This window comes from Aulostomus chinensis, chromosome 16 (genome assembly GCF_037954235.1).
Source record: "Aulostomus chinensis isolate RoL2024-O1b breed Wild chromosome 16, RoL_Achi_v1.0, whole genome shotgun sequence".
Classification (NCBI taxonomy): domain Eukaryota; kingdom Metazoa; phylum Chordata; class Actinopteri; order Syngnathiformes; family Aulostomidae; genus Aulostomus; species Aulostomus chinensis.
The window spans coordinates 15,765,341-15,792,151 of record NC_141335.1 but is presented as its reverse complement, the minus strand read 5'-3'; the positions used below and the strand labels follow the sequence as shown (position 1 = coordinate 15,792,151).

The window sequence follows — 26,811 nt, the reverse complement described above, 5'->3', positions numbered from 1 at the left end:
TCCCACAGTCCAAAGACATGTAAATGGGGGCTAGGCTAATTGGATACTCTAAATTGACCGTAGGTATGACTGTGAGTGTGAATGGTTGTCTGTCTATGTATTTTGGCCCTGCGATGGACTGTCCAGGGTGTACCTCGCCTCTCGCCCGAAAGTGCTTGGTTAGGCTCCAGCCCCCCCGCGACTCTTGACAGGATAAATGGAAGAAAATGGATGGATGGTCTCAATATTGACTGCAAACTTAGATACCTTTTTTTCACATATTTGTGACATCCTATATGTAGTGGAGAATATCTGGTTCTATTTGGAGTAGAAAAATAAGAGTGGTATCATTAGAAATGTAACATTTTTATTCTACACTTTTTGTTTTTGAGGAGCTGACTTAAAATTTAAGGGTGGCTTTAGGTTCTGAAATAGGATCTATAACACCTGATGGTGTCAGTAATGGTCCATGCAGACAGACTTCAAAGAATTTCAAGCTGTAATTTTGGCGTGGTCCCATGGGTCAGGTGAGCTGCGGCAGCTGAGCCTTAATGAGTTCAGTCAGGTTGGACTAGTGTCTTTTTACTGGCACCAAGCCAATGTTGCTCAATGATCCTAACACCAGCACACACATAAATGCTAATCACCCTGTAACCCCTTGATGGCAGCTCACAATCTATGCAATACTAGGCCAAAATCCATCCATCCATCCATTTTCTTCTGCTTATCCAGGTTTGGGTCGCGGGGGCAGCAGCCAAAGTGGAGAGACCGAGACTTTCCTCTCCCCAGCTACTTTGTCCATCTCTTCACGGTGGATCCTGAGGCATTCCCAGGCCAGCCAAGAGACATGGTCTCTCCAGCCTGTCCTGGGATTTCCCCGATGCCTACTATCTTTTGGACATGCCCTAAACACCTCACCAGGGAGGTGTCTGGGAGGCATCTTGACCAGGGCCCCAAACCACCTCATCTGACTCCTCTCGATGTGATGGAGCAGGGACTCTAGTCCAAGCTCCTCTCAGATGGCGGAGCTTCTCACCCTATCTTTAAGGAAGAACCCAGCCACCCTCCGGAGCAAACTCATTTCGGCCACTTGTTCCTACGATCTTGTCCTTTTGGTTATTACCCAAAGCTCATGACCATAGTGGAGGGTAGGAAATGGAAATGAGTCCGACTTACTGCCAGCAATGTGGACCAAGCTCTTGACACCAGTGATAAAGGGAGCGAACCACCCAAATCAGATGGTCCGATACCCCATACTTTCAGAGCAGTCCCCACAGGGTTCCCTGACAGACACACCCAAATACCTTCTCCAAGTCTACAAAACACATATAGACTGGTGGGGCAAACTTCCATGCACCCTTGAGGACCCTTCCAAGAGTGTAGAGCTGGTCTACAGTTCCACGACCCGGATGAAAACCACACTGCTCCTCCTGGATGTGAGGTTCAACTATCGGACAAACCCTCCTCTCCAGAACCCCTGCATAGACCTTACCAGGAAGGCTGAGGAATCTTCTTCTATTGTGGGGTCTGGCTGCAATTCATGATGTGCTTCATGATTTGGAGTTCTGCACATGTACACAAGTCCAACGTTGCTAGCTTCCACCTCTTCGTGGATGCCTTGGACTACCCCTCTCTGACGCGCTGGCAGTTCAGGGTTTTCCAGGCAGCCCAAGGTTAGTCATGGTCGGTAGGGAGGCATTCGTCAGGGATGATGCCTCTTGCCTGCCATCATCCATCCGGCTGCCAAGGCTGCTCCATTGCCTCTACCATTCAGTGGTCTTGACAGCAGTTGGTGTGGTCTCCAAGGCTTTGATGGTGTCCAGGACAGTTTTCCTGGAAGAAAGACATTTTTGGGTGGCAGAGTGCTCATAAAGTTGGTGCCAGTTGTCTTAAGCCTGCTTTTTGTGCTTGGCTTGTGTGGTGGCTGATCTATGGTTGTCAAGGGGGCAATGCCTGAGAGGGCACAGAGATAGTGAACAGGGTAGTCTTTAGGTACCTGGTCACTGTCCTGCAGGTCTCATTGAGGATGGGGTCTAGTTTCTGAGCATTGCATGACCTGCTCCATGTTTGCCAGGCACATTCTGCAGCAGAAAAGCAAAAAGCTAGTGCAGTTGTGTGTAGTGTGCCCTGGTGAGCCCCCACTTTGACTTGGTCTGTTGGCGTACGAGGCTGTTCCTGGTGGAGAACTTTGCTCTTGTCTTCTGGATGTGTTCTTTGAAGCTGAGGTTACAGTCTAAAGTGACTCCCAGATAGACTGGGTGCTGATGGTTCTCAAGCTTTATTCCATCCCAGGTAACATCTAGCTCCTGTTAGGCCTCCCTGTTCTTAAGATGGACGCAGCAGATTTGGGTTTTCCCGGGGTTTGGTCACAGGTGGTTTTGCAAATCATATGCTGACGTAACTGCTAGGCCTTGTTCAAGTGTTGCCCCAACTTCTGGGAACGTGCATTGTTGTGTTGCCATGGCTAGGTCATCTGCATAGATGAACCTGCGGCATCCTTCTCGTAGGGGTTGGTCGTTGGTTTACACATCAAAGAGGAGAGGTGCCAGAACAACACACTACCAGTTTCATACTTGGGAGTATGGGCCAGTTGTTTGTAAGACCCAGGTGGGTTTCCTGCAAACAGACAATGTCACATCTGCTGCAGTGGCTTGCCAGCACATCTGCCTTAGTTTTAGTGTAACCTTCAATGTCGATTGAGGTTACAACCAACACCGACATTGTAGTTAACTTGTCAGGCGGAAGAGACTCGACAATTGACAAGGCTGAGGAGTGTGATCCCATGATAGTTGGAACACACCCTCTGGTCCCCCTTAAAAAGGGGAACTACCACCCCGGTCTGCCTATCCACAGGCACTGCCCCCGATGTCTATGCGATGCTGCAGAGATTTGTCAAACAAAACAGCCCTACAGCATCCAGGGCTCTGAGGAACTCCAGGATCTCATCCACCCCCAGGGCCCTGCCACCAAGGAGCTTTTTGACCACCTTGGCAACCTCAGCCCCAGAGAGAGGAGAGCCCACCATAAAGCCCCTAGGCAGTGCTTCCTCATTGAAAAACGTGTTGGAAGGATTAAGGAGTCCTTTGAAGTATTCCCTCAACTGATCCACAACATCCTGAGTAAAGGTCAGTAGCACACCACCCACACCATAAACGGTGTTGACAGTATACTGCTTCCCCCTCCTAAGATGGAAGATGGTGGTCCGGAATGTGGTCTTTGAAGTCATCCGGAAGTCGTTCTCAATGGCCTTACCAAACTCCTCCCATGTCTGAGTTTTTGCCTCGGCAACCGCTAAAGCCAAACACTGCTTGGCCTCCTGGTACCTGTCAGCTGTCTCTGGAGTCCCATGTGCCAAAAAAGGCCCAATATGGCTCCTTCTTCAGCTTGATGGCATCCATTCCTCACTACCAGTGCCCACCAATAGGTTCCAGGATCATCACTACAACAGGCACCGACCACCTTGCAGCCACCTTGACAATGGAGATACAGAACATGGCCCACTCGGAATGTTATGCTTCAGTCTAGGGGGAACAAAGGCAGGAACATAAAATGAAGGAGACTAACGTTTACCAAAACGTACAGACACAATTTATTCCACACAATCATTTAACAATACTCTGTATTGTATTCACAATACCTGGCCAAAACAATAAACAAAATAAGCTACCTTTTATCACGGTTTACTAGCAAAGGGGGCCTCAGTGACCCCCATCCGGGCAAGGGAAAACTTGGACCCAAGTTATGTGTCGTCATTGGGGTCTTTTGAGCTACTCTCTGTCTGGTCCCTTCCCGAGGACCTATTTGTCTTGGCTAACCTTACCAGGGGCATAAAAGCCCATGATAACTCAGCTCCTAGGATCATTGTAATACACAAACTCCTCCACCAAAAATAAGGTGGTAAGTCAAGGAGGAGACTGTGCCAATATTCTTACCAATGTGAAATGAATTGAATTTAAAATCACAGATTTGATCTTTTGCTTTAGAAAATACCTGTTGACATTTTTTTGAATGAAATAAACATTATTTTCTTCCATGTGATCACACATCTCCTGTGGAAAGAATGAGGAATGATAATGTCCAATTGATCAAATACAATGGAAACCGAATGTGCTGAGCTGTCTTCCTGCTCTGATCACATACCTCCTGCTGGGTACAACCCAAACCAATGCAAAAATGAATAACCTCACACATTCCTGTACCCCAGAAAAACTAATTTGCCCAGCAACACAAGTGGGTTCTTTAACACAAAGCATAATGAAGGACTGAGCAACTTACTATGTCTGTCTGTGAGGAGGTTTTCCTACTGGTTTCTTTGTGTCGTGACATGGCATCTGTTAAACTTTTTAAAAGTTCCTGGTACCTACCAGCATCTGAAGCTCACACTGGCTGTGCTCAAAAGTTCTGTTTTTTTTTAACAATATACAGATGTCTACAAAGAAATGTGCCTTGTGTGTGTCAACCAGTGACAAGTCAGCAGTTCCTTCACATAGAGGCTCCCAATATTCTGGGTCTCTTAACTGTCCAGGTTTCTGTAAATATCCATATATGCTGCAGTCTTATGGCCTTCCAGGGCTCCCTGCCTCAGCAACATAGGTTCTGCAGCTGAAACCTAAACCAAAAGGGCAAATAACACATTCAAGGTCAAAAATTTTGCTTCTTGTTTTATCACACTGAGTTTCTAATTCATTATGTTCATGTGGACTCTCCAAAAGGACAGGACCTTCCTACTTCCTTTTTTGTCTGATGGAAGCTCCTGGATGCAGCCATTTACTGAAGATGCATCTCCCAGAGTTAAAAGACACTAGAGAACACCTTGGTCCCACTGCACCAGATGGTGTACAAGAAAGGGACAAGGGAGGGCCCCGGAAAACTGTTACCATGGCACCCACCTCGAGCTATCTGAATGAGCGCCAGTATGTGACGAGGAAGCCTCTGTTCTGTGCTGAGCCACACGCATCCATTTTGAAGAGGACGACGGATTTGGAGGTGAGTACCCTACAGCAGAATCACTGCATCATGGGTTCCTGCACCACATCTTTAAACCAAAAGTTTGGGCCAGCAATCGGGCACTATTGCACTGTTTTTCCACTCACACATGTCAAATATTTACCTTTTTAGGTCTGGGTAAACGATTTAAACTTACGTGCATGTGTTACATGACATATCCAGATAAATAGATTTAACTTGTCTGGAGAATTTTGAAGTGCAAAAGCAGAAATAGGAAGAGGACAAAGACAATAAAGTCTATCAGAAATCCATCCATCCATCTATTTTCTTCTGCTTAACCTGTTATGGGTTGCGGGGGGCTGAAGCCTATCCCAGCAACTTTCCTCCAAGGAGTCCCCTCCTGACATCATCTCTGTGAACGTTAGGGGTCCTCAGTGGAGAGGATGATTGTCAGTCAGTGTTAGCAGACATAGCCAAAGTGCTTTATCACAGTCTCCATCCCACAGATTATTAATCTTCACTGGCACACAGGGCAAGGGTCAGGGTTAGAGTTAGGGTAAGGGCCAGGGCCAGGTTTAGGGGGAGGGCCAGGGTCAGGGTTATGTATTAAGTCACCAAATTAGCTGAAAGAATGACTCAAGTTGTTTTTATACACATTTGTCCACACCATTCATGATCTGTCAATCAATGGTGATTCTGATCAGGTCTCCTAATGTTTAAATGAGGAACAGTGATATTAAAAGACTGAATATTTGTTCTCACTGTCTCTCCTTCTTTGGCAGCAGTGGCAGCCTTGGATTTACGCTCAGTTGTTACGTTGAGTAACAGCTGTTACTACACGGCTCTCCACTACACCGTGATAGTGATTGTCTAGGGCTTGGTCTGCCCCTTTTCTATCAACATGCTCACAATGGGACTGATTATGACTGATCCCTGATTGTATGGCTTTGTCAAAGTGTTAATCTGGAAGGGTTGCGGGGGGTGGGGGTGTGAAGCCTATCCCAGCTGCCTTCAGAGGAGAGTTGGGATGCACCCTGTACAGGTAGCTAATCCATCTCAGAGCCAACATATATTGACAGACAATCATTCACACTCACAGCCACAGCTATGGGGCCGGTTTCAAGTATCCAATTAGCCCAGTCCCCATTTGCATGTCTTTGGACTCTGGGAGTACTCGGAGAGAGCCCACATTGGCACAGAGAGAACATACAAACTCCACACAGAAAGATATCATTCCTGAGCTGGGGCTCAAACCCTTCTCGCCTTCTTGCTATGAGGAAACAGTGCTAACCACTGCACCATCGTGCCATCGTCTATCAGACAAATCTTTATTAAATTTATGCAGCCAAAAGTCAAGAACACACAGGGCTAATGGCAGTCAGGTCCTGTCTCTAAACCGCATGGGTATGAAGTTCACCTTAGCTTTAGCTGAAAACCCCATGAAAGGACTCATTTCACCATCAGAATTTGATCCATTTGGCGTAATAAAATCTGGAAATTCAAGGAAAAAAAAGCAAAATAACTTATTGACCCAATTGAAGTTATGACAAGAAGTAGCCTGCTTGACACCTTAGTATCTGGTGCCCACAGACACAAACTTCATCTCGTGGTGATTTTGGACTAAATTAATGTGGTGACAACTGGTTTGGTGGATGTGAGGGTTGTCCAATTTTTTGATAATATGAGGTGCTGCTGCTTTAACAGACATGGTCATTTTCATTTCTTCAGACAGAAGATCAACACCATACCAACGTTACGTTGTGGACTAGATCAAGAGAGGGATTGTTTCCTGACAGCTGCAGCTATCTGCTACCTGCCTCAGCTATCCCCTTGACTGTCTCAACCGTCAGGGGCCCCCTGGCCCATCAGCAATGCTCTGAGGGAGCATCCGTCCCTTGTAGCAGATCAATTCAAAGGAGCCCCTCCAGTTCCATCCTGGAGGCCCAGAGACTAAACTCTCCTCTGAGACCGCAACTCTCATCTGCAGTCCTTAATCCCACCTGCACTCCTTTCTCATCATCCAGCAGGCGGGGTCAAACTGAGATTGGAAAGAACAAATCTCATTCATGTTCATTTGGACAGTTGTCCCATCAGGCGAAGTACTGGGCCTGTGCCATCCCCAAATCTTTGCCTCCATCACCAGACAGGCAAGGTGCTGGCTGGGACCCCAACAGAGAGTATCAAGAACTGATGGACTACACCTACCCTCTAAGCCCAGGGCAGCTCAAGAAGGACTCCCTCCTCCAGACAGACATGACCCTGCAGGACTCTGGTATTGAAATGGACCACTTCTTCAGCTCCAGCAGCCTGTATAGCAGAGAAAGGGGGACTCCCCAACCCACCTCCCCCACATACCCTGCTGGTTGGTCCCTTGACAGTTTGGATGGCAGTATGGACAAAGATGAAAAGAACCATTACAGGGATGGAGGTCATCATCATCGTCAGCCTGCCAGCACTTCCTCCACCTGTGCTGCTTTTTTCTGCTCCAGCAGGCTAATCACTCCATATAGGTGTGGATGTAGCATTGTAGATCCAGAATTCCAGCCCTTACCAGATCAGCTGGAGGAGCTGCAGCAGCTGTCCAGGCAGGTCAGTGCTTTTGACACTTAGACACACATCTACTTTCAGCATGCTACTCTGAGTGCTGTTGTCTCAATGTTCTGCTACTCTTAAGCTGACCTGACTCAGGTGCAAATTTGATGCAGCAGTGTGAGCCCATCAAATCCATAAAATTGTTTTGATATATGCATTTAATTAATTAATTTATTTATTGGTGTTTATTGCTTTTTTTATTACCATATGGTTACTTTGATTGTATATAATTAACAATAAGCAATAGTAATTGGCCTGGTGGGGCTGCCAGTACCCCTAGACAAATAGCACATCCATTGACAGGAGTGTGACCAGACTTTTTTTTTTAAACAGGGGCTGCCCTGTCAGGGCACTGACTTATGAAGAGGTGGCAGTAAGTAAAGCCTGGTTTATGCTTCTGCGTCGCGGCAACGGTGTACCTACGCCGTTGACGCCGACCCCTACGCGGACCCTACACCGTAGCCTGACGTGCACCTCCAAAAAATGCTGACTACGCATCACGTCGACGCGTCATGACGTGACATGAACGTTAAGGACTGTGATTGGTCCGCTCAGAGGAGGTTGCTGAATACATGAAGAGGTGGAAGAACCTCCGCGACAAATGTATGTCTCCGGAAGAAAATGGACACAAGAAGTCATGTTTGTCATGTTCAAAGTTTACAGTTTGATTCATGAAAGCAAACAGTCGTTCAAAGAAAAGCACTGGACTTTCTGTTGTAAATAGTTTTGTTTTGGAATCCGACAAGAGCCCCCCGAAACCATACAAAGACACAGCCATACCCCCCCCCCCCCCCCTTTGCGGCTTGGCGGTGAATTGCAGAGCAACGCGTTCCCTCGACGCAGAACTTCGAATGCTCAATGACGGCGTACGGTCTACGCCGTCGCCGCGACGCAGAAGCATAAACCAAGCTTAAGAGTGTGAGTGTGCACACACAGGAAAATGTGTGCACACACACATCAGCATCGCATTAATTTACCATTTTTTGTCTTCACTACCCATATTTACCTAATTCACTGACAATACAAATATACTCCTGTATTTAAAGTATGAATAGACCTACCAATTACAACATAGCACTAGCACCATGTAATGTCCATCCATCGTCGTCTTCCGTAGTAAGGCCCGGGGGGGGGGGGGGGGGGGTTGGAGCCTATCCCAGCATCTACGGGCGAGAGGCGGGGTTCACCCTGGACAGGTCGCCAGTCCATCGCAGGGCCAACATACAGAGATGAACAATCAATTTAGAGAATCCAAGCAGCCTAGTCCCCAAATTGCATGTCTTTGGACGGTGGGAGGAAGCCAGAGTACCCGGAGAGAACCCACGCAGGCACGGGGAGAACATGCAAACTCCACACAGAAAGAGTCCCGCCGGGACTCGAACCCGGAACCCTCTTGCTGTGAGGCCACAATGCTAACCACTGCACCACCGTGCAGCCCACCATGTAATGTAAATCTTTCAAATCTCATTATTAAAAAAATATATATTACAGAATGTAGACTACATACATAAGAACAAAAAATGTCAAAGTCTCAATTGCAAAATTAAAAAAGCCTTTTTGCGCAAAATGTGTGCTTGACAAAATTGTCCAAAATTTTAAATGCACAGCAGTATAGTCGGCCGTTTCAGCTATGTTGTAACTTGCTCAGATTGTGCTGAATTGTTTTTGTCTCTTGGTTTATACATTTCTAAGACATGCACGTAGAGTATATGGTTATATTGTGTCCTTTTCTGTCTGTTTGGTTTTATTTGGAAAATTGACTAGATTCACATAGATAGGATGAACTGAGTCAAGATGTCCCCATAAGTTACAGATGGCTACTTCCGCATATCGTCTTCCCATGTCCAAACTGCTGACAGATGATTATGCCGTCCAGTCTTCTTATATCAGTTGTTGCATATTTAAAAGTAAACGTGGTGTTTTGTCATAACTTATTTCACTTGGTAGTGCAGATAAAACAGATTAAAAACAGCAATCCAACTGGAAGTTGTTTTGTCCTTCAGTGGAAGTCGAAAGACAAAATGTATGCCCCACCTCAGACAGGGCAGAAGGCCAATCATAGTTTAGGATTATGGGTAGCACCTAGGGTGGCCAATGCCAACCAAGGCAACTCCTAAGTCATGCTTCTTCATCTGTCTCCTCTGCCTTATTGCCCCTAACTCAGCATGCTGCAGCATCACAAGGCCCCTTAGGAAGTGAAACATTCATTCCCATTTCCAGAGTTGCTGCTTTGCTTGCTTTGCTAGATGTCCAGTACTCAGTCACAAGGTGTGCAGTGACCAGCAAACCCTCCAGGGTTGGAAAGGTGTTGTTTGCCAGCAAAACCATTGGGCAAACAACACCTTTCCAAATCTAGAGGGACAGTTGTAATGCTGGCTGCCTCTGGAGATGAGTTTTGTCGCTGTGTGCAGGTGAGGGAGGTCACAGCCAGCTGGGGGTCTCTGGATCAAGGCCCTACCTCCATCCTCTCTTCCATCACTCTGCCTAAAAAGCATGAGCAGGTCAGTCAAGACCATGGAGGCCGAGAAAAGACAGGTACAAGTTGTCATGATGTCAGTGTCCATATGTGGAGATGTCTGCCTCCACCCTGATTGCATTTCTTATCACTGGGACTACTCTCTACCAAAGAACTCCTAAGTGCAGCCAGTACTGTGAATTCTGTTTGCCGTCAGCTGCAAGTGGGGACTCTGAGGCAATGAGGAGTGGGCCTCCAGCCTGGATGGACTCAATCGGAGGAGGAGTGAGTCAGTCATGTCTGAGAGAGGTGGAAGCACTGGTGGAGCAGCTATGTGGCCTTGGCCTGCAGGGCCGCCAGACACGCAGCCAGAAAGACCTGGAGCAATGCTACTCTCTGATGCAGCATGTCCAGGTAGGGACAAAGTCACAAAGAGCCCAAACACATTTTCATACTAACAGTATAAGATAATACATTGATTTTTTTTTTTTTTAATTTGTCCCTCCAAAAAGATTAAATCAAGTCACCATTATCAAATTCAGAAACTTTTGCTCCTGCTAACCACTTGATTGACTGACAGGAAGACAGTTTTCTTACATAATACAGTCATAAATCGTGTGTGTTTAAGGTATTTGGTTCACACCTGGAGCACCTCATCCAGTGGCTTTATACAGTTTCAGAGAAGATGGAACTGCTAGCTCTGCCCACTAAAGACATCAACAGTGTGAAGATGTTGCTGGCTGAATATCAGGTAAGAGCTGAGTGACACAAGAAGATGTCAATCTTGTCCTGCAATTAGCCAGTCCACCAGCAGGATTAGAGTGTTATGGAGGTCACTTCAGGCCCAACCTGTGGTTTGCTATACTATGAAGTTGGTTGACTTTTCATTGGTGTATATTACCATGGTAAGTATCACTGCAAACCTAACTAACTGAAAGCTAAGATAGGACTTACCAATCATGTTTCGCGGACAATGTTGTCACCATTTAGCCTTTGATGATCGACCCTTTGCGAAAGCCCTCCTCCCTTAATTACCTTTGCTAAGTCTATAAAGCTTTAAGAACAAACATTTCTTTCCCATAACCACTAACTGCACTCCCCAGAAAAATATTGTCTTAAGGTGAAGCAACTTCAGGGAACAAACTAAAAGTCATTCTGAGAGGTTGGGGTTGGGCCCCTTTCTATCAAATTAAAAAAAAATTGCTGAGATTCAAAAATGCACTTCTATCATTCATTCAGGAAAAGAATTACCCCAGTTGTATGCAAAAAAAGTAGTAGTCATAGTAGTAGTAGAATTAACACTCAGTCCCAACATTCACTCACATATACACAGGTAAACAGGTACCTTTATTACCTTCTGAGTGTCCGCCCATATTCATGTGACCCATTCATTAATAATCCCCACAATTACTCAACAAATGATAATATGACCAACAAGTAAATTCAAGTCAATTTTATTTGTATAGCGCCAAATCACAACAAAAGTTATCTTATGACACTTCACAAGTAAACAGGTCTATTACCATCCATTCATCCATGTCTCCATTTCTTCCGCTTATCCTGATTAAGGGTCGCGGGGGGGCTGGAGCCTATCCCAGTGGCTTTCGGGCGGGGTACACCCTGGACAGGTCACCAGTCCATCGCAGGGCCAACACATATAGACAGACAACCATTCACACTCACAGTCATACCTACGGTCAATTTAGAGCAGTGGTCCCCAAACTACGGCCCACGGGCCAGATACGGCCCGCCTCCACATTTGGCCCGGCCCCCTGAACAATAGCAGAGACGCATTTTGATTTTTTTTCCATATGTGTATTTGTATTTGATAATAAAATTGATAACTAGCTATGAACTATTTTCATTATTAACTATTAAGGTGTGTTCACTAGGGCTGCAATCATTAGTCGACGTTGTCGACAAAAATCGATAATAGAAGTAGTCGACAATGAATTCCATTGTCGACTATTGTCGCCACATGCGTTTTTCTGACAGAGTGAGGCATCTCACTTGATTATAATCTCTGCCGAGAGTCGCTCATGCACAATGGCATCTCTGTCTCTGAGCGGTAACATACAGGAACGCGGCATCAACATCAGGTACGCGTACCAAAACTTCGAAAGTTTGGTGGCATTTTAGCCTGAATGCGGCGAATAAAAAGACTACTTGCAAAGGTTGCAAAGCAGACCGTGCGTATCATGGCGGTGATGCACAAACATTTAAAGAAGCCCGTCAGGCAGTTGAACGAAATGGAGTCTGACTCGCCTCGGTGAGATTCAAGTAACATTCAAGCCAATACGGTTTTTATGACACACATTGTACATTTTATAAGCATATTTTCACTATAAAAGAGAGCTCTAGCGTTATGCCAGACTGTGCCTGACAAACGTGTTTTAAATTAATGAATGGTCAAAAAAAGATGTATTTTTCACTGTACCCATCTTTCTTGTTTATTATCATTTGCCACATAATTAAATCAACTTCATGCTAAATTTAAGAAAAAATTTATAATTATCCGATTAGTTGACTATTTGTTTCAATAGTCAGTGACTAGTCGACTATTAAAATAGTCATTAGTTGCAGCCCTAATGTTCACACCAAACGCAACGCGAATTTTCACGTCACTTTATTGGTGCGAATTTGATCGCTGGATCAATATGTTTATATTTGCGAATAAAGCAACGCAAAAATTCACATTGCTGTTTGGTGTGAACACACAGTCAGTTAGTAACTATTTCATACACGCATAGAGCGTGACATTCTATTCCACCCCTCTGCAGTCTGTGCCCCTATCTGGCAACCCCCAGAAAAAAATCCTAGACCCGAACCCAGAGAGGGTTATTTGGTAGTGTCATTATATATTTCCTGACTTTTTTTCTGTGAAGAACCCAGAGAGGGTTATTTGGTTGTTGCTTTCTGGAAAACAATGCATTTTTATGTTGAGGCAACCCCATGATTGCCACACTTTTTCTGTTACAAACTGACCCCGGCCCCCCATCAGAGAAGGGTAAAGTTATGTCGCCCTCGCAGAAAAAAGTTTGGGGATCCCTGATTTAGAGTATCCAATTAGCCTAGTCCCCATTTGCATGTCTTTTGACTGTGGGAGGAGGCCGGAGTACCCGGAGAGAACCCACACAGGCACAGGAAGAACATGCAAAGTCCACACAGAAAGATCCCATGCCCGAGCCGGGACTCAAACCCAGAACCCTCTTGCTGTGAGGCAACAGTGCTAACCACTGCACCACCATGCCACTTCAGGTCTACTGCCACACTCCTTAAATGAATTTACACCCAGCAATTCTCCATGAGCAAGCACATCCTGCAACAGCAGTGATGAAAACCTTCCTTTTAACAGGCAGGAATGTTGAGCGTATCCAGGCTCAATGGGGATGGCCTTTTGCTTTGACCAGTTGAGTGGAAAGAGAGCAGGAGTGCGGGGCAGAGACAAAGACAGATAATGGAAGACAACAGATATACAGAAATAAAAAGAGAGGAACAGAAATAAAGAGAGAAAAAGGGAAGCGACTGATGGACAGATGGTGACGTGAGCTGGTGGGGCTGCGGGTGGCAGCTTGAGCCTCTTCAGGTCTGTAGCCTCCTCCAGCAGCACCTGGGATCTGGGATGCGGGGAGCCCGAAGGCTCCAGAGAAGAAGACAAGTTAATAACACATATGAGTATGATTTATGTATGACACATACAGGAGGACAGAGAGGAGGACAGAAAAGCCCAGTGCACCATGGGAGATCCCCCAGCAGCCTAAGCCTGTAGCAGTATATCTAAGGGCTAGCCTAAGCAGCCCTAACTATAAGCCTGATCAAAAAGGAAGGTCTTAAGTTTGCTCTTAAAGGTAGAGAGGGTGTCTGCATCCTGGACTGAAACTGGGAGACAGTTCTACAGGAGGGGAGCTTGATACCTGAAAGCTCCTAGGAAGCTGACAGGGACCCAATGCAGAGAGGCCAGTACAGGAGACACATGGTCTCTTCTACCAGTTCTCGTCAACACACAGGCAGCAACTGGGCCTTATTGGTACAGCCTGATAGGAAGGAATTGCAGTAATCCAGCCTGGAATTGACAAAAGCATATACTAGTTTTTCCTGCATCTTTTTGAGACAGGAGAATGTTGTCCAAGATTAGGAGCATTTTGGACAACACTTCAAACCCTCTTTATCACATGCTTGCCAGCAGGAAAAGTACTTTCAGTCAGAGACTCATACCTCCACATTGCACCACTGAGTGCCACAGGAAATTGTTAACTCCTCCCTCTAACATGCAGACCATCTTATGGAGTTGTTTCTCTTGTTAAAATTGTGCAGTAAACCAAATATCCTATTACTTGTGTAAAACTGTAAATATGTACAAAGATACCGCCTTATCTTCTTAATTTTCTAATTTTCTATTTTTCTTCATTATATATTGTTTATATTACTATTTTTGAGATTGTGTTTCATTTCTATTTATCTTTTTTTATCTATATCTTCGATAGGGTACTTCCTCCTTATTTATTTTTACTGTGAAATGGAGCATTGCAATCCGAAAATTTCCCACAAGGGACAAATAAAGGATTTCTGATTCTGATCCTAATCCTGATTATGATATGCTTGATCTTAACCATGTTACATAAATGAAAGAAAGCAATCCTTGAGATTTGCTTAATATGGGAGTTAAAGAACGGATCCTGATCAAAGAGAACTCCTAGGTTCTTTATGGTAGTGCTGGGGGCCTGGGTAATGCCATCCAGGGTACCTGTCTCATAAGATAGGGTGTTTTTAAGGTGATTCGGGCCCAGCAGAACAACTTCAGTTTTGTCAGAGTTTAATAAAAGGAAATTATCATCCATGTTTTTATTTCCTTTCGACAGGCCTCCAGTTTAGTCAGCTGATTTGTTTCATGTGGATGCATTGATAAGTGCGGCTGTGTATCATCTGCATAACAGTGAAAATTAATTAGAGTGTTTCCTTATAATGTGACCTAGAGGAAGCAGATATAGAGTGAACTGGTCCAAGCACAGACCCTTGTGGAACACCATAACTGACTAGTGGTTTCAGAGGAATTATCATTAGTGAGTACAAACTAAGATCGACCTAGTAAATATGACCTAAACCAGGTTCGTGCAGTTCCTTTAATCCGGATGACATGTTCCAGTCTCTGTAGAAGGATATGGTGGTCAATGATTCAGATTCACTTTATTGTCATTGTAACTAGTACAACGAAAAGGTAAGCTTCAGGCTTTCCAGTGCAGAGATGATATATACAGTAAATATTAAAAACAATATAAGAGCAATATAAAAACAAAGTGATAAACAATGTGCAATATACAGTCTTATGAAGTCTAGGGAAGGCATATACGTAAACATGGTTTACATGGTAGAGAGGTGTGGTGCAAAGACTGTGTGAAATTGCATTGGCATAGGATATTTTAAAAGAGGTAGTGACAGTTGCATGGCATAGATATATTGCACTTATTTCGCAGAGGAAGCATTTCTGGCTCTGACAGCAGTTGGGAAGAAACTGTATCTCAGTCTGTTTGTCTTGGTTTAAATGGCTCTGTACCATCTGCCTGACAGCAGTGGTTCAAACAATGAATGTCCTGGGTGGAAAGAGTCCTTCAGGATGGTGTTGGCTCTCCTGAGGCAGTAGGAGCCGTGAAGGTCCTCTAGTGTGGGTAGAGGGCACCCAATTACCTTCTCAGCCATTTTGGTGACCCTCTGGAGCACTTTCCTGTTTGCCCCTGTGCAACTGGCAAACTACATACAGAGGCAGTTAGTGAGGATGCTCTCCATAGTGGAACGGTACAAGGACACAAGCAGTCTCTGGCTGATGTTGTTCTTCCTGAGGGTTCTCAGAAAGTGGAGCCTTTGCTATGCCTACTCTTGACTAGACTCAGACTCAGTTTATTGTCACACAAGGGACGAGCCCAGGCCGAAATGAAATTACACAATCAATTGCCTGATATAGCTATCACAAATCGTCACAATTATTACTGGTTGACCGTAATAATGGCACACATCAGAATTAGACAAAGCACATATACATTTGATTGTGTATGTACGCTAAACTTGAGCAGTTCGTTGTCCGAATGGAGGCAGAGTGAGTGTGAGGCATCGCAGCAAGTTTCGCACCATCGTTTCTGGGGTGGGGGTGGGGGGTAGGCTGCAGCCATGGTCTCGGCGCTGCCACCCCAAGGAGGTGAAGAGGGCAAAGGCAGGATGGGGTGGGGGGAAGGGTGGAGAGGATGGGGGAGGTCTGGAGCACAAGAGGGAGGGGGGAGAGTGCATGCAATTTTGGGTCACCAACGCAGAATTCTCCTGGAGGATAAACAATGGGACCGATGTCCTTCAGCAGCTGATAAGATTGCCTTGTTTGGGTTTGGGGCAGAGGAGCACACATTCCAATCTGTCTTCTCTTACAGTTTTCTGGTCTTCAACATCAGCCTCTTCGCAGAGCGGTCAACTCCTCCGAGTTGGTTTCCACTTTGCGTTTCAGTTCATGGACTTACACAGTCAGCTGTTGCCTGTCATAGTTAATCGTGACGGGCAGGTGTGGACATCCAGATTTGGTGGCAGCCGTTGTCTTGCCAATTTTGCAGAATGTGAGGGCACCTCCAAGTCCCACAACCATGAATCCAAACAAGTAGAGGTCCTCAATATCCTCAACGGAGAGTGGCATCAAGCACGCGACACACCCGCTTCCCCAGGAATCGAAGACATAGCCCACAGGATGAGTTCCGTCCAGGCAGGCAGGTTCCCCCGGTCCTGATTTCCTTGTCGAAATCATGATGTCAATAGCGTTGAGAGACCAGCAGATCAATTACATAGTTATTTAATAGTTGAATGAAGTGGAGAGTTCACAGCCGAGTTGAGATAGAAGTTGAGACCGATATAGAGACAAGACAGAAGGAGGATAGAGGAGTAGTGTGACCACTTTCGCCAAGCTCCACCCCAGAAACCAACTGTGTGGTGTTCTTGTCCCAGGTCAGTCTCTCTTGTAGATGGACTCCGAGGAAGCAAAAGTCACTGACCCTTTCCACACAGGTTCCGCCAATGAGAATAGGCTGAAAGTCTGTTTTATTTTTCCTGATGTCAATGATAAGCTCCTTTGTTTTGGATGTGTTTAGAAGCAGGTTGTTTTCTCTACATTACACAGTCAGCTGTTGCACCTCATCTTGGTAGGCAGATTCGTCACCTCCATTGATGCAGCCTACCACTGTGGTGTCGTCCGCGTATTTGATGAAGGTGTGCAGTCCAAGGTGTAGAGGGTGAAGAGCAGGGGGCTCAGCACGCAGCCTTGAGGGGAGCCGGTGCTGAGTGTGAGAGCTGTGGAGGTGTGGGGGCCAATCCTGATCTTCTGTGGGCAGTCTGATAGGAAGTCCTTGATCCAGCTACATGTGGAGTAAGGAAGCCCGAGATTCAGCAGTTTCTTCACGAGAACATGGGGCAGGATAGTGTTGAAAGTTGAACTCTAGTCCACAAAGAGAAGGCAGGCATACTTTCCCAATTTCTCCAAGTGGGACAGCGCTGTGTGGAGTGCTGCATTCACGGCATCCTCTGTTGACCTGTTTGCCTTGTAGGCAAATTGGTATGGGTCTGAGCTGGGGGTTATGAAGGTCCTGATGTGACTCCAAACCAGTTTTTCGAAGCACTTCATCACCACTGGTGTGAGTGCAACAGGCCATTAGTCGCTAAGGCTGGTTGTGGGGGATTTCTTGGGTAGGGGGACTACAGTGGAGGTCTTCAGGCAGGATGGAACTGTAGACTGAGTCAGGGACAGGTTGAAGATTTTGGTGAAAATCCCTGCAAGCTGGTCTGTGTAGTCTTTCAACACCCTTCCAGAGACGCCATCAGGGCCTGTTGCTTTGCATGGGTTGACACCTCACCTGCTCCTCGTGCACCCTTACCATGAAGGAGGGGGTGCTCCTGGCTGCTGGTGGCGATGTGACTGCTCCTGGTGGCGCAGACTCGAAGCGGGCAAAGAAGAGATTCAGTTCTTCTGCCAGCGCGGCATCACCCTCAGCTGCTCTGATGCCAGGTGTGTAGTTGGTGAGGTGCTGGACCGCAATCCATCCCTGCCTGCTGTTGTTGCTGTCCAGATGATTGTCAATCGTCCTTCTGAATTCCTCCTTGGCCTTCCTGATGCCTCTCTTCAGGTTGGCGAAGGCTGTGCTATAGAGAGCCCTGTCGCCAGCTTTGAAGGCGGTGTTTCTCTCCCTCAGCAGCTGCTTCACCTCCCTGGTCAAACAGGGTTTCTGATTGGATAGACCCGGATGGATTTCTCCACTGTGTCTGCACAGTTCTTGATCTAAAATAGTACAGTGTCTGTGAATACATCCAGGTCTTCGTCCTCAAAGATGTCCCAGTCAGTGCTGTCAAAACAGTCCTGCAGCTGCCGAGAAGCCCCATCTGGCCACGTTTTGATGGTCCTGGTGGTGGTGGGGGGGGGGTGGATTTCCAGAGGGGGGGTGTATGCAGGGATAAGTTGTTGAGAGATGTGGTCAGTACTGCCTAAGTGAGGTGCAGGTCTGGCCCTGTAGCCCAGCTTGATGTTGGTGTAAACCTTATCCAGTTATTGGCTCCTCTTGTCGCACACTTGACATGTTGGTGGAGTTTTGGGAGCACTGATTTTAGGTCCATGTGATTAAAATCACCCGTGATGTGTACCGCATCCGTCCAAGGGCTGAGCTAGCATTAGCATCCGATGGTATGTGAACAGCAGTTAGCATAACTCCGGTGAACTCACGAGGGAGGTAGAATGGTCTGCATTTCACAGTCAAATATTACAGGTCGGAGGATCAGTGACTGGCTACCGTCGTTGTGTTGTTGCAGCAGTTGTTGTTGATGTACATACACGTACCTCCTCCTTTGGTCTTGCTGGAGTCCCTAGTCCTGTCGAGGCGCTGTGTTGTGTAGCCGGCTCGATAGTCGGGTCCAGGATGGATGAATGTAGCCATGTCTCAGTAAGCAGTAGAACACAGCAGTCTCTGGTGAAGTTATCCGAAGCTGCCTGGAGCCTCCATTTGTCCATTTTGTTGGTGAGGGATCTTTCATGGCTCCTACTCAAAGTCTTAATGCACCAGCTTTTTGCATGCAATCTATTTACATGTCAATACAAGAGATGCACCAATTGCACTTTCTTGGCAGGTTCCGATGACTGGGTTTTTTTTGGGGGGGGGGGGTTAAGTGGACCTGCAAATATGCAAATTTTGTGTCATTCGTGTCACATATTTTATGTCATTTGTGTTGCCCAGTGACAGTACACGCAAATTTGCGTCTTTACATTGACTTTATATGTAATCTCAACGTGCAAAAAATTTTCTTCACTTTTGGTGTGAACACACCATTAGACTGCCGGGGAATTTCCCATGGTCCACTGGGCTTCTCTCTCCTTCTCTCTGTCCTCCAATACTCATATGTGCTACCAACTCGTCTTCTTCTCCAGAGCCTTTGTGCTACCCCACTTCCCAGATCCCTAACTAATGCTACTGCTGGGGGAGGCTACAGACCTTAAGAGGCTCTAGCTGCCACCCTTACATCACCTGCTCATGTCCCCGTCTGTCCATTTTTTCATCCCCTTTAGCTCTCCCTCTTTATTTTTGCCCCTCTCTTTTCTTCTGTATATCTCGCTTTCTCCATTATCTGTCCTTGTCTCTGCCCCGCCTTCCTGCTCTCTTTCCCCCAAATGGTCAAAGCAGATGGCCATTCACATTGAGCCTGGATCTGCTCAATATTCCTGCCTGTTAAAAGGTTTTTGTCACCGCTGTTGCAGAATGTGCTTGCTCATGGAGAATTGTTGGGTGTAAATTCAATGAAGGAGTGTGGTGCTAGACCCGCTCTACTTGTAGAGTGTCATGAGATAACTTTTGTTGTGATTTGGTGCTATACAAATAAAACTGACTTGACATGATCAAGTCATTCATGTTTGAAATTTTCTGTTAGGCCCAAGCTGTCTATGTAAATTGATGCGCTGTCCTTCAAAAATAGACTTGCTGCTATTACTTTCTATGCACTATTACAATCATTATGAAGCAAAAACAGTAGGCCTATGTAACATTAAATTCACTCCTAAGTTAGCTAGCATTAGCACAATCCTGTCACTCTAGTAGCTGATAGAGTAGTAATGATCACAACTTTTCAGCAGTGAGTAAGCCTAGACTTAAAAATAATGCTCAACCTTGGAGCATACAAAGCTGAGACATTTGATCTTTGAGGTGTTTGACTGGATTTGAGTATGTCTGCATAGCTTTATCAACATCCAACCTTTTCAGGGTCTGATTTTAGTTTTGTAAAAGGGGAAAAAAACGTATCTCCTTTTAGTTCTCTGGGTAGCGAGTATCACTATTACAAATGCCCCTGGCACAAAGTTTTACCATAACTTGCTAAAAGTCCACATGACCAACTTGATAATGAAGAAAATCTGTCACTTTGATATTAGGTTCAACAGAGCATGGCTGTGAGTGCTTGATGGACCTCTGCTGCACTGGGATTTGCTAAACTTTGTTTTGGGGCATGAGACGGAGCGTCAATTTGATATGAATGTGTGGCACGTGGAAGGGTCTCCAAGGAGTCTCCATCCCACAGACTGTTCATCGTCACTGGCACACAGGGCAAGGGTCAGGGTTAGTCTCAGGAAATTATTTTTGTAAGCTAAAGACTGTATTTTTGCTGTTAGTTCGTACCACAAAATTTCCCAACACACAAGATAAAATTCTCAGAGACAGAGATCTCAATTAAAGTTTTACTTGAAGCAAGGATTACAGGCAAAGGTTTACATCTGCACTGAACAGTCTCAGTGTCTTTCAAACATATATATGCAAAGTTCCTCCTCTCAGTGGCTTTCCACTATGCCTTTGTTCTTCCTTCTTCCATCAAGGACAGGTGCGGGGGGAGCGTAGGGACGCTGACTCCTCACTGTCCAAGGCCATTCCCCAACACTTATCTTAGGAGTGTAAGCACAGCCTGATACATCCTTCACAAACTTCATTACTTTGGTCTGAATAAAGGTCACAACACTTTCGTACAATTCTACATCAGGCTAAAACTTCATGATAATAAAACATAAAGATGTCTATATATTTTCTAACCGTTAGAGTTAGCGTAAAGGCCAGGGTCAGAATATTTGTTCTCACTGTCTCTCCTTCTTTGGCAGCAGTGGCAGCCTTGGATTATGGATTTACACTCAGTTGTTATGTTGAATAACAGCTGTTACTACACAGCTCTCCACTACACCGTGATGATGATTGTCTAGTGCTTGCTCTGCCCCTTTTCTATGAACATGCTTACAATGGTAGTAATTATCACTGATCCCTGATTGTATGGCTTTGTTAACGTGGTAATCTGGAAGATTTTCGTTTCTATCCATCCAACCATTTTCTATAGCTTATCCTGTTAAGGTTTGCGGGGAGGGGGGCTGGCGTCTATCCCAGCTGCCTTCTGATTAGAGGTAGGGTACACCCTGTACGGGTTGCCAGTCCATCGCAGGGCCAACACATGTAGAATGACAACCATTCGCTCTCACAGCCACACCTACTGTTAATTTAATGTATCCAAGCCTGGTCCCCATTTGCATGTCTTTGGACTGTGGAAGGAAGCCAGAGTGCCCAGAGAGAACCCACACAGCACAGGGAGAACATGCAAATTCCACACAGAAAGACCCCATTCCTGAGCCGGAGCTTGAACCCGGAACCTTCTTGCTGTGAGACGACAGTGTGAACCACTGCACCACCGTACCGCCTTTCATTCATATAAATATATATAAAACATTGTTGATTGAGCCTATAACCACTGATGAAAGCCCTTGTATTTGCAGTCTTGCCAAATTTTATAAACTGGGTGTCCGTGTGACACTTCTGTGGTAAATGGCAAGGCAAGGCAATTTTATTTGTATAGCCTGTTTTCACAAACAGTTTGTCTCAAAGGGCTTCACATGGCATCATAACAACATCCTCTGCCCTTAGACCCTCACATCGACTGAGGAAAAACTCCATAGAAAACCCTTTTAACAGGGAAAAATCTGAGAAACCTCAGGGTGAGCAACAGAGGAGGGATCCCTCACCCAGGACGGACAGACGTGCAGTAGATGTTGTTACAGACAAGAAAACAGTTTACAATACAAAATGTGGGAAACATGGAAATGTTAATAACAGTTGAAGAAGGAAACTTCTGGAAGGGGAGGCAGGGAGAGCAAGCCAGCTTGATGGGGGACTGGATGGCAGAATGGTTCATGGAAGGGGAGCGCAGGCCGGTGTAACAGTATGGAATAAGAGGGGGGGGTGGGGGGCTGATGCAGGCGGCGGTTGGAGCTCTGGTGGACCTGTGGAAACACAGAGAGACTGCGAGACACCAAGGCCAAACTGCAAGGTGCAACAAGTAATGGTAATGACAGTTCCAAAAATGTGCGGGGAGGAGAGGAGGAGAGAGGAGAGGAGAGGAGAGGAGGGAAGGGCTCCATGTAACCTGATGTGTCCCCCAGCAGTCTAAGCCTATTGCAGCATAGCTATCAATGGTTCAGAGCTACCTGAACCAGTCCTAACTGAAGGCTCTGTCATAAAGGAAAGTCTTAAGCCTGGACTTAAACGTAGTTAAAGTGTCTGCCTCTCTGACCCATGGAGAGAGCTGGTTCCATAGTAGAGGAGCCTGGTAACTAAAGGCTCTACCTCCCAGTCTGTTTTTAGAGATACTGTGGGTCACTAACAGACCTGCATTCTGGGAGCGGAGTGCTCTGGTAGGACAGTAAGGAATAATTAGCTCTTATAAGTCAGCAGAAGGATTTTGAAGTCGATTCTAAATTCTACAGGAAGCCAGTGGAGAGAAGCTAAAGTGGGAGAGATGTGTTCTCTCTTCTTAACTCCCGTCAAAACCCTCGCTGCAGCGTTCTGGACCAGCTGGAGACTCTTTAGAGAGTATTTAGGACATCCTGACAAGAGAGAGTTGCAGTAGTCCAGCCTAGAAGTGATAAATGCATGCACCAGTTTCTCAGCATCACTCTGGGAAAGGATATTCCTAATCTTAGCGATACTTCGCAGATGGAAGAAGGCGGTCCCAGTCACATGCTTTATGTGGGAGCTGAAGGAAAGGTCCTGGTCAAAAATGACCCCAAGGTTCCTTGCAGTTGTACTCGTGGTCAAGGTGATGCCATCTAGAGTAGTGATCCGATTCAAGAGTGTGTCCCTGAGGTGTTTCGGTCCAAACACGATGACCTCAGTTTTATCTGAATTTAGCATTAAGAAGTTAGAAGACATCCAGGATTTAATGTCTTTTAGGCAGTCTTGCAGATGAGTAAACTGGCTTGTGTCGTCTGGCTCCATCGACAAGTAAAGTTGTGTGTCGTTCGCATAACAGTGGAAGTTGATCGAGTACTTCCATATTATGTCACCTTATGGGAGCATGTAAAGAGTGAAGAGAATCGGTCCTAAAACTGAACCCTGTGGTACACCATATGTAACTCTGCTGTACTCTGAATAGTCATTATTAACATGAACAAACTGAAACCTATCTGATAAGTAGGACTTAAACCATTTTAGGGCAGTTCCTTTAATCCCAATGTCATGGTCTAGTCTCTGTAGCAGGATGCTGTGGTCGATGGTGTCAAATGCAGCACTGAGGTCCAAAAGGACAAGCACAGAGACAAGACCTCTGTCTGAAGCTATAAGAAGATCATTAGAGACTCTGACCAGTGCTGTTTCAGTGCTATGGTGTTCCCTGAATCCAGACTGGAAGGCTTCAAAGAGCTCGTTGCTGTGCAGATGTCCATGTAACTGCTCCAGGACAACCTTCTCAAGGATCTTGGAGATGTAGGGGAGGTTGGATATTGGCCTGTAGTTGGCTAACACATCTGGGTCAAGAGAAGGTTTTTTAAGTAAAGGGTTGATGACAGCCACCTTAAAGGCCTGTGGCACATAACCTGTGACTAAGAAAAGATTAATTTGATTTAATATGGACGTGTTGACTAGAGGGAAGGCATCCATAAGTAGGCTTGTCGGGATGGGATCCAGCAGACAAGTGGCTGACTTGGAGGAAGTGACTGCAGAAGTTAATTCTGACAGGTCGATGGGGGAAAAGCTGTCCAAGTATGCACCAAGTCTGGGAGGTGCTTCTGTGGGGACTGTAGTCTGTCCTCCATCCAAATCACTGCAGCATAGTGATAACTTTTATATGTTCTCTCTCTGGCTTGATGGTCATCTTGCCACTTTCTCATATAATGCTTCCTACTGATGCTTCCTCACTCTCGTGTGATGGTCATGTTGATGCTATTGCACAATGGTCATGTTCTCTTGCTCTCTCTGATGTGATGGTTTTGTTTTCAGAGTTTTCAGAGAGACGTTAGCAGTCATCAGCCATTGACCTCCAGTGTTCTGCAGAGCGGACAGCTGCTGCTCAGCTGCATTGGTGCCACATCTCCGGGTGAGACATCACCACCATTATTATTGTCCAATATGGTCATGAAAGAGTTGTCTTCAGCTGTGTGTCCTCTTTCCTTTTCCAGTGTTGGCCGACACCTTGCTGTTGATCAGTAGGCAGTCATGGATGCTGGAGACCCACATGGAACACTTGTTCTCCTCCATCCTGTCAGCCATGGACAGTCTGACCACAGTGTCTCAGACCAATGAAGACCACCAGAGTGAGCCAGAGGAGGCAAACCATCATAGCTGATCCTATGCTGGGATCAGATGTTTTCCTCAACACCTGTAGAAATGTACCAATGCAATTGGATGACATGAATTCACTATGAGGACAACCTTGATTACTTGGCATGCCTTCACCTCATGATCATCATCATCATCATCATCATATACACACACACGCACACGCACACACACACACACACACACACACACAGTTACTCAGCACATTTCTAATAAAATGTTATTATTATCATTACTGTGTCCAGTAATATGGTACCACATAAAATGGGACGAATAGAACTCTTGTTATTCTTTTGCAAAATAAAGCTGTAATCAATGCCAGATTTATTTACAGTGAAAAGATGTTTTGGGTTTCTTGAGTGAATATGTCCCTGTCAGAAGCTTTATTATGTAGCTTGGAAATTTAGTGACATTAAGGAGTTTATACACAAATTAATTCATTATGTCAAGTCAGTTTTATTTTTATAGCACCAAATCACAACAAAAGTTATCTCATGACACTTCACAAGTAGAGCAGGTCTTCAATGAATTTACATCCAACAATTCTCCATGAGCAAGCACATCAGGCAAAAGCAGTGATGAAAACCTTCCTTTTAATAGGCAGGAATGTTGAGCGTATCCAGGCTCAATGGGGATGGCCTTCTGCTTTGACCGGTTGAGCGGAAAGAGAGCAGGAGTGCAAGGCAGAGATAATGAAGGACAACAGATATACAGAAATAAAAAGAGAGGAACAGAAATAAAGAGAGAAAAAGGGAAGAGACTGATGGACAGACGGTGACGTGAGCTGGTGGGGCTACGGGTGGCAGCTTGAGCCTCTTCAGGTCTGTAGCCTCCTCCAGCAGCACCTGGGATCTGGGATGCGGGGAGTCCAAAGGCTCCAGAGAAGAAGACAAGTTAATAACACATATGAATATGATTTATATATGACACATACAGGAGGACAGAGAAGCCCAGTGCACCATGGGAGATCCCCCAGCAGCCTAAGCCTGTAGCAGTATATCTAAGAGCCAGCCTAAGCAGCCCTAACTATAAGCCTGATCAAAAAGGAAGGTCTTAAGTTTGCTCTTAAAAGTAGAGAGGGTGTCTGCATCCTGGACTGAAACTGGGAGACAGTTCCACAGGAGGGGAGCTTGATACCTGAAAGCTCCAAGGAAGCTGACAGGAACCCAATGCAGAAAAGCCAGTACAGGAGACACATGGTCTCTTCTACCAGTTCTCGTCAACACACAGGCAGCAGCTGGAGAGTCTTTAGGGCCTTATTGGTGCAGCCTGATAGGAGGGAATTGCAGTAATCCAGCCTGGAATGGACAAAAGCATGGACTAGTTTTTCTTTATCAGTCACTCAGCCACCCTGTTTTTCGGAGCGCTAGTCAGGGCTAAGCTAAGGTGGTCTCCACCAGCTAACAGGGACTGACTAGCTCTAGCGGCTAATTGTTTTGATCCATCGGTGCGGAGCCGGCACATGTCCAATTCAACCTCACTAAAGCCCCTTTCACACTGCACCAAAAATAGGGGTCAATGCGGGTTTTTGGGCACTCTGAAAGGGTCGACTCGGCATTTCAACCTGCGTCAACTGATTACTCTGGAAACAGTAAGGTAGGCGACCCAGGTCTTTCGTGGCCCAGCTCGGCTCGGCTGCAGTGTGAAAAAGGCAACCCACGTCGTCTCAGGTTTCACGTGACCTTCCTGTCGCATCCTGATTTTTTTCACTGTGCCGCCTGTCAGGCTTTGCCTGTAGCTTCTTCGGCTCCCTTCCAGACTAGCCAAAAACTCCATCCTCCTTTGCTGCATTAGCGCTCGGACGTTTTCCAATCTGTGCCGAGTTTGTATGCTTTGCAAAAAAGACAACATTGCAATGCACACAACGACAATTCTAACGTTCGACTTGATGATATCCACGTTGTTGTTTGCTTACCTTTCAGTGTTCCAGCGCACATTTATGTGAATTGATGACGTTGTCAGTGTGATAACATAGGAGAGAGAAAAACACAGGCACGCAGCCTTCACAGCAGGAGTTAAACCCGGGTCTTCTGGAAGCTTGAATACGCCCTAATGCTGAGCAAATGCGGGTTGACACGCGTTTTTCAGTGTGAAAAGGGTATAAGCCCTAACACTATAAACAAACAACATTTAACGCACCTATACATATCACTAAAGGAGGCAGAGGAGTAAGTGAACGTGCAAGAGAGAGAGAGCGAAGCT

The 26,811-nt window shown here is 45.8% G+C and overlaps 1 protein-coding gene across 4 annotated transcripts in view; it reads left to right on the top strand.

Moving 5' to 3' along the window:
- Positions 1-24,925, top strand: part of cep68 (centrosomal protein 68) — a 30,527-nt gene extending 5,602 nt beyond the window's left edge. For 2 of the 4 annotated variants that reach the window (XM_086179975.1, XM_086179974.1), the window contains exons 2-9: positions 712-3,104; positions 4,697-4,965; positions 6,655-7,515; positions 9,930-10,053; positions 10,191-10,387; positions 10,602-10,724; positions 24,271-24,367; positions 24,450-24,925. In XM_086179975.1, the coding sequence (XP_086036101.1) occupies positions 2,669-3,104; positions 4,697-4,965; positions 6,655-7,515; positions 9,930-10,053; positions 10,191-10,387; positions 10,602-10,724; positions 24,271-24,367; positions 24,450-24,616 (2,274 nt within the window). In that variant the 5' untranslated portion in view covers positions 712-2,668 and the 3' untranslated portion in view covers positions 24,617-24,925. Of the gene's footprint in view, positions 1-711; positions 3,105-4,691; positions 4,966-6,654; positions 7,516-9,929; positions 10,054-10,190; positions 10,388-10,601; positions 10,725-24,270; positions 24,368-24,449 lie in introns of all 4 variants that reach the window. The other 2 variants (XM_086179976.1, XM_086179977.1) reach the window with 2 other exon arrangements.
- Positions 24,926-26,811: the final 1,886 nt, after the last annotated feature.